Source organism: Micropterus dolomieu, linkage group LG03 (genome assembly GCF_021292245.1).
Source record: "Micropterus dolomieu isolate WLL.071019.BEF.003 ecotype Adirondacks linkage group LG03, ASM2129224v1, whole genome shotgun sequence".
NCBI classification, from domain to species: Eukaryota; Metazoa; Chordata; class Actinopteri; order Centrarchiformes; family Centrarchidae; genus Micropterus; species Micropterus dolomieu.
In genome coordinates, this window is record NC_060152.1 from 19002406 (window position 1) to 19020858 (window position 18453).

Below are 18453 nucleotides of genomic sequence, written 5' to 3' on the forward strand. Positions count from 1 at the left end.
GCATCAAAATGGAAATTGCGTACCACCACGACACTGAAAATCATTGAACGCATGTTTGTCGGTCCAGAGAGAATTACAGCTAAAAATTGTAAATATAAAACATGGACAGAACAGCTTTATCAAGGCATAAGAATGTGATTCATTCACTGGTAGAAAAAGCTATTTTTAGCTGTGAATGAAAGCCTAATCCTTCACAATAGAGGACTGTTGTCTGTGCCTATTTAATCCGTATCTAGTGAATACAACATGTTTTTATACCTGCTTTGGTTAACTTAAGAACAATATAAAAAAAATGTTCAGCACATTTTCAATTAATGCTCAGTAACACTGAATATATGTTGTCTACGGCCGTTTTAGCAGCTCTGTGATGTACCTAACGGTAGAATGACTTTGCTGCCCATGGAGCCATGCAATTGTCTGGCTCTATTTTAAAAGCCAAACAATTTAGTGTGTTACAGTAATTACAGTTTCATGTGACTTAAACTGATCAAATAAGCAAAGAAAATGAAAACACTATGTTTTAGACTAGTCAACAACAACTTTCACTGAAATGAAACCAAGCTTCTATGGTCATGCACATGGGTTCAAGCACAGTTTTTCCAGATGTTTCTCACACTCCTTAATATTGCATATAAATGATTTCCAAAGTCAGTGTTAGAAAAAAAATTGGTCCAAAGTTTGACCAAATCTACATACACTTTGTAAAGAAAGATGTCCAATACCACAAAATGCATTTCTATCCAGCAGCTGATGCTTCCTAAAAGTATTTTCACCATTTTTGGGTAAGAACAAAAAAGACTGAATCATACTGACGATAGCAATTTCTGTGAGAATACAGTGACACAGTACAATGAAACACCCACAACAGCATTCACACAGCAGAGCAGAGTGGGTCTACGTGATGTCAGCCCACGAGTGATGATTATGTGATGCTGTCGCAGTGACTGTCTGTAGTGGCGACCGGTGCATGGAGGAAGAGTGATCATATTCCAAACTGGGTCAAAAACAAGCAGGTCTTCTGCTCCTGTGGAGGAACAGACCAACATAACTGTACATCTTTAAACAGTATTTCTTATTAGGGGTCATCACAAGAGGGAGATCTAATCTGGTCCCAGATCAGGCTGGAGATTGGATGTGCTGCCTTGCCATGCTGGAGGTCAGGGCCCAGGCTCCTGATGGACTGCTATTGATTGGGGGGAATGTGGCGATACAGTTGCAGTCGCTCAGCATTGATTTTCTGCAAGTGCAGTAGTGGAGAGCAGGCAGAAAGAGAGAGCTGGACCAGGGGGATCTGCCAGGTTATCTTCTCAAATATCCGGAAGTATTTTTCCTTTTTTTCTTTTCTTTGTGGCACTGACCTTCCCTTAGTCAAAGAGATATATCTATTTAGACATTAGCTCAGCAGCTACCCTAGACAGACTGTTTCAGCAGCTTCAGTGTTTTCTTGTGCTTATCCAACAGTACACTTAACCAATAAAAAAAGTGCAGTTCAGCACAGTCAATAACCAATGTTTCCCACATAGACTTTAGTTGGGTGGGCCGCCCAGGTATATTAATGGCCGCCAAAGTATATTTGGCAACCCATTTTAGCATTTTGCAGAGAAACACAGAGAGAGATGTAATCTGGTTTTACGTGACAAGACACAGACATGGTGGATAGTTTACAAGCATGGACGAGGTAAAGCAGTGAACACCGATAACACCAGAGCAGATGTCATCTGGTACCACGTTGGTTTTGATCGTTAAATAAGCTACATCATTCACAAGCCTCCTCCACATGCGGAAATGTCAAAACAGAATCGAGGGTGGAACAATTCAAAAGACAAGTTCTGTGTCTTTTCGGCACCTTTATAAAACATTCTGCTGATGGGGAAAGTCAACAGAACAGGCACATACAGGGAGGGAGAATCAGAAAAGGCAAGCCCATGTGTTTGCATTAGTAGTGAGTAAACACTAAAATAAGGTAGAGAATTAAGTAGAATTAAAATGGTGAAATAAGAAATAACCTACTAGAAATAGACCCATTCTAGTGGAACATACTGTAAAACTAGAAACAAGTTAAACATTTGTTGACTCAAACCTTAACGAGGGATTTGAAACTTGCTTGAGTTGGGTAAACAATCACAGAGAAGAAGATGACAGCATTTTTTTAAAAAGCAGAAATGGCAATTTTTTGAATCTCTACTGTAGCATGTGGCAGACTTTCGCACCAACTACCACATAATGACAACTTTAGAAAACATATAAACCAAGCATTATGTTAATAGCCCATGAGCGTGGTTTAGAAAAAAAGATGATGTTCACTATGATGGACTAACTGTCTTAAGCAACTTTTTAAGCCTTTGCTAATAGATATTGAAATAATATTGAAACAAATTGAAAAAACTGTAAATTTAAAAAACCCTGCTACGCTTTGGGAAATGGTCAGCAGTAATGAAAAGTCGATCCATAATTTGTAAGAAATCTGCTAGGACATGTAGAAACACAAACTCCTCTTAGCATAATTATAATGCACAGACTTCTCAGGGCTTATTATATTTATTGTGCATTTACTCAAAGGGGTTTTATATATTTATTTTATTCTGTATGAATTTTAATTAGGACTTCAAACACTTGAGCTCCGGTCGGCCAAAGCAGGGCTTCCCTTTGATCAGGCGTCACTCTCCCATATTTTTTCTCCTCCATTTCTTCCCCTTTGGGCAACTTCCTTCTAATTGGCTCAGCGTCACTCGTCTTGTCTTTCGTCAGTAGGTCTGTCTCTCTGTCTGTCAACGCAGATGAAAGGATATGAGCTACACATAGGCTCTAGGGCGCGGGATGCCTTTTTGATGAGTTTCAGGGTTGGACAGTAAACATTATGGCATGTTCTCCACCATGATTGTTACTGTCAAATGATGCACTATCAAACCCACGCCTTTTACTTAAGTGACCTGCTGGAGTCTGCGTGCACGTCTCTGCTAAACAACTGATTTCTGCACCAGAGATGACTCAGGCATCCAGTGGAACATGATATACTTTTGTGCTTTCTCATAATTCTTGAGGGCTGCTGCCGTGTGTTCTGTAAAATCTGTTTTGTCTGTTAATGTCCTTGTCTGCTCTTTATAGAGTTTTTTTCCTCCCTACCTAACCCCCCCCCCCTCCCCCCCCCCCCCCCCCCCTCCTTTATTCCTCCCTGTCTCCGTGCTGTGTGTTAATGTAGTGAAGTGGCCCATCGGTCAATGAGCTTGTATTAACACATGACTCCCAGCCCTAGCTGCTGTTTGTTCCTCTATCTGGGGTCCCCTGAGCCCTCCCCCAGGCAGAGGCAACATATCCCATGATCAATAACAACATCCTAGAAGGCCACTGGAAGAGGGGAGGGAAGGGGGAACAGGTTTTTACATATCCTTGTATATTTTTGCTGTACACTTTCCTCTTCATTCACCAGCCATTCCTTCTTTTGTCTGCTGTCAGCAAACAGGCAGCATAGATCACCAGTCGATAAGTTAGATTTTTAATTGGCTTTTCTTGTGATTTACTTCACAGTCACTTCAACAGGGAGTCTTCCATGGATCTTTCCTGAATTTTAGGCTTGCCCATATTCGCCGAACGTTCGCAGTGTCCACTCAGTTCTGTGCATTAACTTCCGCTTCCTTCATCTACATCTTCACTTCTCTATTTCGATCTTTCTCTCTCCCTGGCTTACACTCTTGGTCTAATGTTGGATAGTGCTGGAGTGCATTTAGGAATTATCTGTGGTCTACCCACCCTGGATCAGCTTCAAACACATTATTATGTGCCACTATGTTTGTATCGACTCCTCCTCACCTCTCATGTGTCTCCCCCTCCCCTTTGCTCTCTAGGCTCTGGCCATGACTGAGGTGAACGGGCCAGGCCCCCAGGTGGCAGAGCCGCAGATTGCCATGTTCTGTGGCCGTCAGCTACTGCACATGAACCTACAGACGGGCCAGTGGGAGCCGGATCCTCAGGGCCGCCAGGGCTGCTTCAAAGAACCAGGCGAAATCCTGTCCTACTGTCAGGAGGTAGGGCTCTGAACCATGCAAGGGCAATAACATAATGAGAACAACTGTAATGAAAACCAGTCTGGATCAATACTTATTACAGCAGCATTATCAAAATCAGAATCACCCTTAATGGCAAAAGTAGTCCAGAGCTGATTTTGAAAGAATGTGTTATGAAATCAACAAGACACTTAGAAGATGTAGGAAAATCAAGTAAAATTTTATATTCTTTTTCTCTAATTTGGTTTGTCTAACACCTGTCCTATAAATCTATATATTTAACCATATATAGTGAAGTGATGGTGACCTGTTGGAATATTTCAATATTTCATTTGTGCCACCATCCACTTTTCCACCTCTTGTGATATGTGTACTCTTTAACATCTACTGTAAGGTAATCAGTGTTACACATACTCACCACACACTCCTCCTTTAGATATTAATGTGAAGTAAAGGCAACCAAGCGCCACCTGGAGGTCAGTAGACATAGCCGCTACAGATAGCAGCAGCCATGAGGCTGAATACTCGTTATGCATCTGTGATGGCCTTTACACAAAAGCTGTCCTTTTTTTCCCCCTTGACATTTGTGAAGGAAGCATTTTAATGTGCATTCAGACTCTGGCCCAGCTATGTCTCTCACTATTAAACCTCATTATGAGCGTGTGCTTCACATTATTGGACTAGATTTTAAATGAAAGTAGTGAGATATGAAATTGTAAATATTGAAATACAAGAATGTTCATTGAAATTATATCTTCAGTTTGCCATGTCTAACGTGGCTTCAGACAAAGGCCTTACACAGCTTTGTATAAGTAGGTAGAGAATTTGTTGCATGACTCTATTCCTCGTCTTCTCCCCACTGACTGTGCTCTCCCCCCTCTTCATCCCTGGGCCTGCTACTTTTATTCTGCCCATCCCAACCAATCCGCGAACCTCTCCTCTAACCAATGTTTCCCTGTCCGCTGCCCCTCTTGTCTTCAATCCCTATGTTCTGTCCATCCATGTGTTTTTGGGTCTCCGTCATCTCTGCATGTGCCTGTACGCCCAGATGTACCCAGCACTTCCAATCTCCCATATAGAGGAGTCAAAAAGACCTGTCACCATCCCCGCCTGGTGTAAGAAAGGTTGGGGCCACTGCCAGACACACCCCTTCATAGTCCTGCCCTACCGCTGCCTAGGTAAGAACAACACACCTCACTGCCATGAGATAATTACAGTATTGTGAATACATACGTTTAGATTTCCTGTGTGTCAAGTTGCATCAGTTAGAAGAAACTAGCATAAACAGGCATCCTTTATTTCTAGATTGGCTGTGTGCTTGACGTCATGCCATCTGCTTCACAAAATAAATTTTTTTTTTAAAGCATTTGGCCTGTATTTGATAATGGAAACAGAAAAGAAAACATGCTGGGAGATACGGGGGGATGACGTGCACCAAAGGTCCCCAACCAGATTCAAGGCAGGGGGCTTTGCAGTTATGCCTCTTTAAAACTAGACCAACAGCACACCCCCATGGAACAGCTGAATATTTTAGGAAATGTGCTTATTGGCTTTTTTTGCAGAGAGTTAGATGAAAAGGTCAATACTACTCTTATGTCTGTGTGTTCAGATATGAAGCTGCAGCCCATTAGCTCATCTTAGTTTAGCAAAAAGACTGGAAACAGCTAGCCTGGCTCTGTCCAAAGGCAGTAAAATCCACCTACCAGAACCTCTGAAGCTCACAAATTAAAATGTGTGAAAACCTACATGTGAAAGTGACAAACCGCTGTGACAAATGATGGTATTTGTACGAATAAAACTAATACTAACATGTTCCATCTCGTTTGTTCAGTGGTATCAGTCTTCTGGTCTACAACAAGACAGGCAATAAACATATGTCTCAAGATGCTGCATGAGATAGAATAGGCGAGGCAACAAAGTTTTGGGAGGATACGGCAATACATATTATTAGTTAAGATCTCATAAGAAAAGACTATATTTGCATTTGGCCAATTTTATGGCAATTACCATATCCTTTTGAAAGAGATTCTTTAAAACACTATATGATCAAAGACCAGTAGCATTGTGTTTTAATAGGACCCAAGTTAACATCAAAACTAACCAAGCAGTTATATAACATACAGTATTTTGAAGAAAATAGTGATATAAACCATGATTCTGTGTCATGTCAGAAAAATCTCTTTGCTTCTCTCCCAGTGCCACAGAATTCTACTTGTGTTACTGTTAGGACTGTAGATAGGCAGTGATACAAAGCAGGATGTGCAGTTTAACAGACACACAGCACCGCCTACAGTTCAACAGTATTGCAGAGAGGCCATACCTGTTGTGAGCCACTGGGAGGGTGGATAGGCTAACAGTGAGTGATCGAATGAATGAGTAATGAACAGTGAGTCACCCTGGATTAATCAGGCATTTTGATTCTCATGCATAGCGCTGTAGAACTGGCTGTAGCTTGTTTGATTTCTAGTGTACACTTTCCTTTATGCATGAACTCTAAAGAACAGCGTGTAATAGTGTTGCTGTGTGCTGTGACAGGTTTTAAATTAATATAAAATATAGGTTGTAGTGTAAAACCTCTTCTTCATTTCTATATGGTTTATTTTATTAAATAAAGTAGTCATCTGCATTCATGAGCACTATAATAAATGTTTTATAATAAACACTGCACATTTTTACTCTTTGTCCTTGGTTTGCCACTGTAGCTACAGTTTGTGCAAAGTGCATTACACATTTATGCTTTGTGTCAGCCCTAATTTATGCAACCCATCTAACTATTCTAGTTCTCTGTCATACTTCTGTTTTACGTATTCTGTGTATCATGCAGCTCATTCATTCACACCACTTTCTGTCCTTATTAAAGCACATTTCGTGTTTGATGTTTCATTTTCAAACACAAAACTGAGGTCTACTTAAATCTTACGTTTGACTCATAAAAGACTCCCACTGCTTGAAATCATCTTACGTTGACCTCACCTTTCCTTCAATCCTGCTGCAGAGGGCGAGTATGTGAGCGAGGCCCTGCTGGTGCCCGACCGATGCCGTTTCCTCCACCAGGAGCAGATGGATGCTTGCGAGAGTTACGTGTACTGGCACAACATTGCTAAGGAGGTGAGTAGGGAAAATAGATGCCAATATTTAGATGTTAAAACCTGTTGAATGACGGCCAACGAAGAAGGAAAATAAATGTTTACAGCCATGTTAAAGTAGAAGGGTAACTTTTATGAGACTTTCCACTGGTGCACTTTGTAAATGTTTGCGTGTACAAAATGAACTTTTCAGTGCAGATTTAAAACCCGTTGTGTGGCCAGCCCCAACAGCAATAGCAAACTAGACTAGACATGCCTGCACAGTTGTGTGTGTTCATGTATCGCGTCATACTTCATCAGCACGCCTACCTGAGGTGTGTGCTGCAGAACAGAAAATGGCAGAGTTCAAGCATTAACACACCTTCATATCACTTCCTGTCAACGTCATATATTCAGAGCGAAGAAACTCAGAATCCTGTTTTGTTGTGATTGGAATTTAGGGTGTTCATTGCAACTTTAACATGCAAAAAAAAAAAAAAACTTCTCTGATCTGATTGCCTCCATCTCAGGAATGCGCTGCAGACAATCTGGAGCTCCACAGCTACGGGATGCTGTTGCCATGTGGAGACCATTTCCGGGGGGTCGAGTATGTGTGCTGCCCAGGCCGAGGGGGTTCCAGCGGTAAAGGAGAGGCGGAGGAAAGAGACGTCCCTGCTGGTCCTCAGACACAGACCAGCGGAAAGCTTAATTCTGTGTAAGATGATTCAGCATGACCACACACAGATGTGTGATGTGTTAGTAGTCATCAGAGTAATGACTGTTCCACTTTCCCACAGCACCAAAGTGACGGCCCCCACTCCAAGCCCCACTCCTGACACAGATGTGGACGAGGCCGATATGGAAGAGGAGGATGATGAAGTGGTGGAGGAAGAGGAGGAGGAGGAGGAAGAGGAGGAGGAGGAAGTTGATGAGGAGGAGGCGGCGGAAGAAGAGGAGGAAGAGGAGGCAATAGCCGTGAAAGATCCAGAGGAGTATGAATACCCCATTGACTCAGGTCCCTACCAGACATCTGACTATCTGGACTCCTTTTACTACGAGAAAAGCCACAAACCCACCACATCTGTACCTCTGATGAAGGGAGACAGCTGTGAGTGCCCCTAATGTTTTCTGTTAATCTTTCTATTGTTTTCCTGCAATGAGTGTTTAGTAGCTGTGGGTAACTACGCACTTAAAGAACTAAATACTGTAACTGCTGACAGAGTCACTCCTGTTTTTGTCTTATGGGGGTGTAAACTACAGTGTTCAGTGTACATCTCCTGCATGTTGTCAGCCAACACATGTGCCCACATATGCATGCCAAAGACTTTATAGGCAAAGCAAGGCATAAAAACAACATAGGGAAATATAAAAAAGACATTGAAATAAGAAATAATTAAATAGAAAATAAAAACAGCCTTATATTTGATTTAATAAAAGGCAACGGTAAAAAGAAAAGTCTTTTTTACAAGAACTGACAGTTTCAGCAGACCTGCAGTTTTCTGGGACTTTGTTCCAGATATACGGAGCATAATAACTGAACGCTGCTTATCCATTTTTAGAGTTGACTCTGGGGACAGAAAGCCCGTCCCAGACGACCTGAGAGGTCTGGATGGTTCATAACATAGCAGAAGATCAGAAATGGATATTGGCCCTAAAGCATTAAGTGCTTTATCAACCAACAGCAGTATTTTGAAATCAGTTCTTTGACAGACAGGAAGCCAGTGTAAAGACCTCAGAACTGGAGTGAAGTGATCCACTTTTTTGGTCTTAGTGAGGACTCGAGCAGTTCTGAATCAGCTGCAGCTGTCTGATAAATGTTTTAGGGAGACCTGCAAAGACAACGTTACAGTAGTCGAGTCGACTGAAGATAAATGCATGTCTCATGTCTTATGTCTCATGCATGGACAAGTTTTGTCCATGCATGAGACATAAGTCCTTTAATCCTTATTATATTCTTCAGGTGATAGTAGGCTGACTTTGTAATTGTCTTAATGTGGCAGGTCTGAGTCCATGACTACACCAAGATTTCTGGCTTGGTTTCCAGTTTTTAACATTACAGAATGAAGCTGTGCACTGACTTTTAATCGTTTTTCCTTGGCACCACAAACAATGACTTCAGTTTTATCTTTGTTTAATTGAAGAAAATTCTGGCACATCCAATCATTAATTTGTTCAATGCAGTTACTCTGCGCTTGTGATATGGTTATGTAAATTTGTGTGTGATCTGCATAATTATGGTAACATATTATATAGAAATATATATGGGAGCTGGATTTGGTGCTTAATTAATTTCCAGCTCAACCTCCCATCAGTTTTCACTGACCACTGACCTCATGGCCTATGGCAGGTCGATGTGGTGCATATCGCACATTCACACTCACAGCAACTTCAACCCCTTTATTTCAGTATATAAAGGAAAATGTAAAAAGTATGCAAGTACGTAAATATGAAATATAAATGTAATGCAACAAAGAAAATACAGCATACACATGTTGATATTTTATATATAATGTAACACTGTAACAGAACAAAACGGATTCATTTTATTTAAAGTCTAACCTAGATAGTGTCGCATACTCCTCAATTTGTCCTGAGCAAGTCTCAAATCAAATGTCAATTTCTTTATCTCAAAAATATGATGGATTACGTTTAACTAATCCTAAACCACTGGAATGTTTTATTTAAACCATGCTGTTGTACTTGCATTTAAAATAATATTGAATTCTTGTTTATTTTCAAAACCATGAAGAGTATGCTGTCTCTTACCAAGATACAATATCTCATAGCACAATGTCATTTCAGAGCTTTTTCAATAATCTTAATTATTTTCTAATATTTGTGATTTGTTGATCATTCTGCTTGTGTTTTCCACAACATCATATATATATTTCCCTGGTACTTGGCTGGGGTCATAAATAATTATTATCATATTTCACCCAAATTCTCTCCTGGACATAGCACATGCAGGTTTCCAATGGGGTCCCACTCCTCCAATTGTAGTGTAAAATGTCCTGTCTCAAAACTGCAAACCCTGCACATTCTGACCAGGGCTGTTCTATTAATTACAGGATAATTGCTCTCTGGGTCCTGCAGTCAGCATGACAGTATTTTTATTTATTTTTTTACCTTTATTTATTCAGGGGAGCTTCACTGAGAGGAATCCTCTCTTTTGCAGGATGGCCCTGATCACATTCACACTGTTACACATTCACACGTGGAAGCTGCCCAGTCCAACCGCAGCCTGGTCTGCTGGCCACTAAGCAGCTCCACTGGAGCAGTTAGGGTTATGGGCCTTGCTCAAGGGCACCACAGTGGTGGTAAATGAGGGAGGACAAGCACTGCTTGGTTTACTTTCACACCCAGATTTTATCCTGCCGGTCCGGGGATTGAACCGGTCACAAGCTCGCTTCTCTAACCTTTGGGCCACCACTGCCCCGGTAATGTAATAACCTCGGTTTTCTGTCTTTCCCATCTAGTGACTACACCTCGGCCCACAGATGGCGTTGACGTTTATTTTGAGAGGCCAGTGGATGACACTGAGCATGCCAACTTCCTGCGTGCCAAGACAGACTTGGAGGAGCGCAGAATGAAGCGCATCAATGAGGTGACTTTCACAGGGCTAAGAACAGGCTAATGGTTTTTCGGCTGGCAGGTTGGACTGAACAGTTGATTAATCTGGCATGACTTCCTAATCTAATACTCAGAATGACAGGGGCACTGGCCTACACATGTTTTTCCTGCATGCAGGAGGCAGAAATTTCACATATCTGTACAAATACAGTGTTTTCATCATTGCCGACAAGCCATCTCGCTGCACAGTTTCGATGGGCACCATGTTCTTTCATAATCAGCCTCCTATATTAAAAACTATAACTCATTAAATCAGTGATGATGATCAATGATGATTTTTTTCTTTTTATACTTTTTAAATCACTTTAGAAACCCGTTTTTGCTACTTTGGTTGGCAACCAGCAGAGACACCAGGAAGTCACTTAGCCCAAAGAAGAAATTGTTGAAGAAAATTATAGTGTATGTGATACTTGAATAAAAATAAACTAATATAATATTTCTTTAATTCCTTAGATAATGAAGGAATGGGCAGAAGCAGACAACCAGTCAAAGAATCTGCCAAAGTCAGAGCGACAGGCCCTGAATGAGGTAAGAAGACGTTGGTCAACCTACTTTTTTGGCTTTACTCAAAAGTTTCAATTCTCCTGTGGCAATGAAGCACCATCTTTACTCGTCCTTGTATCTACTCCCTCATTTTTCCCTCCACCAGCACTTCCAGTCTGTGCTGCAAACACTGGAGGAACAGGTTGCTGGAGAGAGGCAGAGGCTGGTGGAGACTCATCTTGCCAGAGTGGAGGCCATACTCAACAACAACCGCCGCCTGGCCCTGGAGAACTACCTGACTGCCGTACAGTCTGATCCCCCTCAGGTCAGTCCATCATGGAGTACAGAGGAGGGGAGGAAAAACAACATGAGTAGAAAGTTAAACCTAGCAACAATCCCAGATCTGCTTTAGATTGTTTGTGTGAGATGCAGTGTATGGGTTGAGACACCACGTTTATTTCCCTGTCTGGCATTTCTTGACTCTCTTCTCTCATCAACTTTGTCTTACAGCCAGAACGCGTGCTGCAGGCTCTGAAGCGATACATGGCCGCAGAACAAAAGGACCGTAGACACACACTCAGGCATTACCAGCATATTGTGGCCGTCGACCCCCAGAAGGCTGAGCAGATGAAATTCCAGGTGTGTGTGTGTGTGTCTGAGTGTGTGAGGTATTTGCTTTTGAAATGCTATTCACACACACACCTGTGCCTTCGAGATCCGAGGCTCCTTTCTGCTTACCGTGTACTGTACAGAACACTGTGTGCTGAAGTTCAAAAACACTGAACTCATAGAGGTGAACCAGCTAATAATCTCATGTTCATTAAACATAGATCAAAGCCAGTCTTTGCTGACTTCAAAAGCAGCTTTAGACACATGACTACTTTAAAAAAAAAATTATCTGAACTTTAATTTTTAATTCATTGAAGGAACCAATTCACTGCTTCCCTTTTTCAAAACTAAGACCAGTTCAGCATGCAAACTGGTTTGAGTTCTATTGGCTTGTCCTTAAAAAGCCTAAGCAGATTGAATATATAATTGGTTATAATTTGCAGGTGTACACGCATCTGCATGTAATCGAGGAGAGGATGAACCAGAGTCTTGCACTGCTGTACAAGGATCCTACCTTGGCTGAGGAGTTGCATAATGATATCCGTAAGCCAAACTACCCATCGTTTCATTAGTCTTGAAATCGGCAGACCCCTGTGTGTGTGTGGGTGTGTGTGTTTGTGTGTTTGTGTGTGTGTGTGGGTAGGTGTTTCATGTTTTATATCCTGGTGGAGACTTTAACCTAAATCCAAACTAACCAATGTGGGGACTATGAAGATGTGGTTTCAGGGTTTAGGTTTCAGTTAGGTTAAAGTTAGGGGTAGGGTAAGGATTAAGGTTAGACATGTAGTTGTGAAGGTAAGGGGCTTAGGAATGCATCAATCAATCAATTAGATGCCCTCATGGGGACAGAGGAACAAACATGTGTGCGTGTGTGTCTGTGTGAACTTTGTTATTTTTCTAGTAATCAATGTTGTTAGATATTGGCCTTGATGACTTGTGTTTTTTATGTATGTATCACCTGTAGAGGAGCTGGTCAAGGCAGAAAGAGGAGACATCAGTGAGCTCATGACCACCTCCTTCTCTGAGACCCGCACTACTGAGGAGCTTCTGCCGGCTGAGAGCGAGGAGGAAAAGGATGATGAAGAAGAAGAGGAGAGAGCCTTCCAGAACAGGCCTTATCCTCCCCGCATTGGTATATATCCACATACTGCTCATACACACCCCCACAAATTCAACATCCTTAAGTTCGTCCTAATTGTGTAAGTGGCATGTAGAACAATGCCATGCTGTTGTTAATGATACTTTTCCCCCCTTTTTTTCTCTAAAGAAGTGCAGTCTAATAAGAAAGGTGAGCTGGAATTGTACTGTTTACAATAATTGCAGTATTTCTTACATTTGCTCACAGCTAAAAGTTTAAATCCATTTTTGTCTCAATCCTTAGTGTCTGCAGTTGACGAATATGATTATACCACATCTGAGAGAGGCCCTACTTATGAATATGAGGAAAAGGTAAGATGATGATCCCAGTGCAAAAGGCAGTATGCTTATACACAGAAATATATGTTTTGTGTCTATATGTTTTCTTTTCAATGTCCCAATATTACCCTCTCCTCTTAGATCAACACCTCTGTGGAGCTCAAGCAGGTAGTCAACAAGCCGGCTGAGATCGAGAGAGATGAATTGGTAAGGGCTGAGTACAAGCATCATGGTGTTCTTGTATTATATATAAGTGAAAAAATTAGCATGAATTCAAATTAAAATGACCCACTTTATTTTGTCAGAACAAGTCTCCCTTGTTTAATGTGTCACTGCACATGTCTTGCTTTCCATAGCAACCTGATGCATTGGAGACATTTAACCGTGGTGCCATGGTGGGGTTGCTGGTGGTGGCCGTGGCGATTGCCATGGTGATGGTAATCAGCCTGCTGCTGGTGCGCAGGAAGCCATACGGCACTATCAGTCATGGCATTGTAGAGGTACGATTCCAGAGAAGCCAAAACCAGTCTTAAAGGACCACATGTGGTCTTGCACTTCATAGTATAACTAATAACATGAGTATATGTTACATCACCATCTACAGTAACAGTGTTTAAAGCATCGCAAAGGTTTTTAGATTAATTTCCTACCTTCAAGGTATTCACTGGCTTCCGTTTATTTGATATTGTGGTGTGGTATATTATAGTAGTATACTATACCCTATACTACTATTAATTTTCTATATGCTAAAACATGTAAAAGCCATTGGTACGATCCTTTAGGTTAAAGGAATAGTTTTGCATTTTTGGATATATGTTTATTTGATTACTTTGCAATAATTAGATTAGATGATGAATACTATATAGATATGAAGCTACAGCCAGCAGCTGGTTAGCTTAGATTAGCCTAAAAACAGGAAATAGGGGAAAAAAAAAAAAATCAACCTACCAGCACCAGAAGCGGTTGCCTGCAGTCCAGCTGAGACTATAGGGTGGGACAAAAGTTGAGAACATAAACCCACCTAAAATGGCAAATTGTTGCTAACGCTCAGCAAGATGACCAATAAGCATATTTCCCAAAATCAAACTATCCTTGAAAGAGGCAGTTGATGATTAACTATTGTATATGATGATGGTTAGAAATGTTTTTCTTATTAGATCATTTTAGCTGAAGTTCAGGAGCCAGATCACAACATTTTTATTCCATGTCTATAGACATCTTCCTTCCCTGCATGCCTGTTCTAATTTTTCTTGCATGCTACCTCCAAATGTCCAATTTGCTTGCAGCATTGTGTCTGCAAATAAACTTAAGCTACCACCGTTAGTGAAGTGTTTCAAAACTTTTAACACACCTCCTTTTACCCGCTGGATACCAACTGTACCTCTGCTCTGACCTTCAAGGCCTGTGCAATAGTCAGTTCTCTGTATTCTCAAGAAAGCTTTTGGGGGTCTCCCAAGCCCGGACCCCCTGGTAGATCCTCCCCGAAGCCTCCACATACTGCTGCCGTCATCTTGCTCCACCATTGCCGCCAGTCCCCACTCAAACATTCCATATTTAACAAACAGTTCATTCATATCTGAGTTAATGGTGTGGTCCTTGAATTTGTCTTTAGTGTGTAATAATTGGTGCTTTTGTGTGTCTCGCAGCAGGTCGACCCCATGCTGACACCAGAAGAACGACAGCTCAACAAAATGCAAAACCATGGCTATGAAAACCCTACCTACAAATTCTTTGAACAGATGAACTGAGGTACTGGGGCTGCCAACAAGTCATGCCTGACCACTTGTTTTGTCCTCCCCACTCTTCCTTATAGTGGTGTCCCAGCTACACTCCCTTTGACGGATTTAAGATGTGTTGCAAACATAAAGTAACTGAATAAGTACGGGGTATGTCCCAAACCTATTGTAAATGACCAACAACAACCTATCATCAGAATGTGAATAATGAGATATGATACAAACTCACATCACCTATTGTAATCTAATACTCCTCTGGGTAAGAGTCTGAGGATTGTTCTTTCCATTAGCGGTTCCACAGCTTTTCATAATCATGAAAACATTCACCTGATACACTAGAAAACCATCCCAGTGGCATGACTTGACCTGTTGCCCCTCACTAGCAACTGAAGTTGAACGGTGCATAATACTTTATTTTATTTCTTTTTCAGTAGTACTCTTTGTTCAAATTGTACCACAGTTAAGTAATGATGTATCTGTGTAGATGAGTGTGAGTGACAGCCTAATTAAATTACGGTGTAATTCTCAATTGAAAATCCACTTAGTGAAAAAAGGCATTTGCCAAGCTAATTGTCAAACTAACCTTACCTCCATGAGCTACTCTAACATTGGACAAAACCAGAGTAAGAATGTGGAGGTGTTTGCGTTGAATGTGTGAGACGTTTAGGCATTAATTTCAAAAATGAAAGGCCAAAAAGACCACACTAGTCGATACGGAACTACTGTATGTGCTGGAGGTACAAAAAACATCACGTTTTTGACTTCTGAGGATCTGCCCTCAATATTATTATGAATTATTTGGCAAAATATACCAAATATTCCATTTAGCTAATTTAGTCAGTGAATGAGTTTGATTTTATTTGCACTGCTACCTAAAGAACTGTAAAACTGAATAATCAGAAGTCCGTTATTTTAATGAAAGCATGACAACTTGGTGTATGATGCTGCTGTATTTATTTGTGTTGTTCTTGTCATCGCTTTTGAAAAGTCAAAAATGTCACCGTTCAAAATGAACACTGTAAATAACGTAAGAAATACATACTACTAGATGTAGACATTTCTTTGATTAATTTACATTGATGTAATGGAATAATACATAAAAATAGTACATTGTGCTGTTACGAGAAGGAGAAACATTTTCCTAACATGGCTGATTGAAAACGGACTGTTGTAAAAACCAGCACAAGACAACGACACAGTAACTTTTTCTGAATGTATTTAAGGTAGACGTTGAGATTCCATCTTGTTTTCAGTAAGGCATCATTCCCCTAGTAGTACGAGTAGTAAGTTCAACACATCTAGACAGACTACATGCCTGATGCCCTTCTCATCACTTCCTGTAGCAGCCTGTTCATTTTCACATTTGGCAGGTGTGTATCAGAGCCGAGGAACTTAAAGCTTAGGCGAATTATACTGTACAGAGCAGCAGAGTGTAAAGAGGCCACAGCTAAAGGCATGATAGTAGTAAAACATGCCATATGTCTTTAAATCTGCCAGATTGACAAATTTGGACTCAACAACATTGAATATTAGTATTCTATAGATGCTATATTTAAGTTACTCCCCACATAAATAGCTTTTCACTGAATGACTCATCGTTTGTCATATTTATGATCAACATAGTACCCTGCATAGGTAAGTAAAAAGGGATAGCCCCTTTTTTTTCTGGCTGATTGTTAACTGCCTGGTGTGTTAAGTTGATTTCCATTCCACCACTTAATTCTGTTAAGGCAGGTCACATTGTAGGATGTTGCTTTTCATTTATCAGTCTTTAACTATTATATAGATAATCCACACCAAAATCAGTTCTTATTTTATTTATGTCTTACTGGTGGTAGTTTTCTTTAAAAACCTGCATTTGTCCATTATGAGGAAAAGTCACTGTTTTTGTTTTGTAAAGTTTTCTTTGAAAAAAGTGAAATACTTTGACTATCAGAGTTATTATTTAGCATTAATCGTTTCTATTGCAGGTTGCAGTTGTGTTATGACGGGTGAAGAGAAGTCATAGCCCTTGTATAATTTGTACAGCTACATTAGTGAATGAAGACATTGTATGTTCACAGTTTAAGTCAGTTGATCTTGTAATGATACTACTGAAACCATAGATGAGAATAAGCTTGCCTGTGTTTCCCAAACCACTGAAGGTTTCCTACCAGCATTTAGCAGACTTAGAATGGTGTATACTGTAGTTACTCAAATCACATTTGTACGTACGTCCTCTGTCAAATTCTAGACTTCTTTGTTGGTCTGTCCCCTTACTTCCCAATGAAATATAAACAATGTTATTGATGAGATTTTAATTGCTGCATTATTGCCTTTTACAATGCTGTGTTTTGGATGTAATTATTCTGTATTTTTTATTTATGTGTAATAATCATTTGGATCAAGGGTCATGCTTTTCACCTGTAATGTAATTTTAGAGGCTTGTATGACAAAACATTGACAAGTTTGTAACGTTCCGAAATGTGAAATAGAGACTCTGCCTAATTGACAAGGAGGGGCACTAAGCACAAGCAGAACCAAATTGCTCAATTTGTGTACAGGTTGTTAAATGTTAGACATTCATTCTGTCTGTCTTGATTTCACTGATGATTTCACTGATACTGCATTGATTCTAGGGATGTTGAGAGCATCATTGAGAGAGCTGTTCTTCATTTTCATTCAGACATGTAACCAAAGACATGCTCCACAAATACGCAGACGGATATTCCAATTTGGCAAAATGTTCTCTGTTGTGTAACTGTATTTGCAAGCAATCTGAGAAATTAAAACTGGTCAAGCTAATTAATAGTGTAATAAAAAGGAATGACCCATAAAATGCTGTGTTTGTGCTTAATCAATCACTTCTACACATCTCTGAGGAGACTGACAGCATGTTAAGGCAACATCCAGGAGAAAATCATGATGTAACGTGTGAAATTAACCGTATGATGTAAAAGCCACAGTCAAAAGTATGACATACTCATACTGGAAATGTAGTTGTTTTTTTTTCCTAGCATCTACTCAGTTGAATTTCTTTGGAAAAAGAAACCTAAAGTACACGTGGTTTTGCCATATTTCAATATAAATTACAATTGGTTTTATCACCAAATTCCCAAATAAGTTTACATCAGTGCACAAGATGTGATTTAAATATGTTGAAGTCTGAAATTAAAGTCCTGAAGAATCCTGCTCATTAGTGTGTCAAACACTGACATAATATACATTTGATAGTAAAACTTTGCACAAGATAAAAATCTTGACCAAGATTAAGCTACGGTGTAAGATAAGCTTTTTTTTCAGTTCTCAGTATGGAGTTTCAGTGACTCCGTAAGCCACAGTGTCATTTCTGTGAGGCATAAATTGCAGTTCATTTCCTATGTCAGGAAAAGCAACATGGGTGCATGTCACCCCTTTAACCTCAATAAAACTGAGGAAGCAAAATGTATGTTTCAATGAATTCAGTTTCATTCACTTTTTAATGTGTAATTAAGTTGTGTATATTACGTACCAGGGCTAAAACATGAATTTATG

At 40.3% G+C, this 18453-nt stretch overlaps 1 protein-coding gene across 3 annotated transcripts in view; it reads left to right on the forward strand.

Moving 5' to 3' along the window:
* aplp1 (amyloid beta (A4) precursor-like protein 1) overlaps positions 1 to 17758 on the forward strand; it is a 33879-nt gene extending 16121 nt beyond the window's left edge. The window contains exons 2-17 of one of the 3 annotated variants that reach the window (XM_046044182.1): positions 3843 to 4022; positions 5050 to 5179; positions 6997 to 7109; positions 7597 to 7781; positions 7864 to 8174; positions 10543 to 10670; positions 11150 to 11224; positions 11346 to 11504; positions 11690 to 11818; positions 12232 to 12331; positions 12753 to 12920; positions 13059 to 13076; positions 13170 to 13237; positions 13346 to 13411; positions 13561 to 13704; positions 14851 to 17758. In XM_046044182.1, the coding sequence (XP_045900138.1) occupies positions 3843 to 4022; positions 5050 to 5179; positions 6997 to 7109; positions 7597 to 7781; positions 7864 to 8174; positions 10543 to 10670; positions 11150 to 11224; positions 11346 to 11504; positions 11690 to 11818; positions 12232 to 12331; positions 12753 to 12920; positions 13059 to 13076; positions 13170 to 13237; positions 13346 to 13411; positions 13561 to 13704; positions 14851 to 14952 (2076 nt within the window). In that variant the 3' untranslated portion in view covers positions 14953 to 17758. Of the gene's footprint in view, positions 1 to 3842; positions 4023 to 5049; positions 5180 to 6996; positions 7110 to 7596; positions 7782 to 7863; positions 8175 to 10542; positions 10671 to 11149; positions 11225 to 11345; positions 11505 to 11689; positions 11819 to 12231; positions 12332 to 12752; positions 12921 to 13055; positions 13077 to 13169; positions 13238 to 13345; positions 13412 to 13560; positions 13705 to 14850 lie in introns of all 3 variants that reach the window. The other 2 variants (XM_046044180.1, XM_046044181.1) reach the window with 2 other exon arrangements.
* Positions 17759 to 18453: the final 695 nt, after the last annotated feature.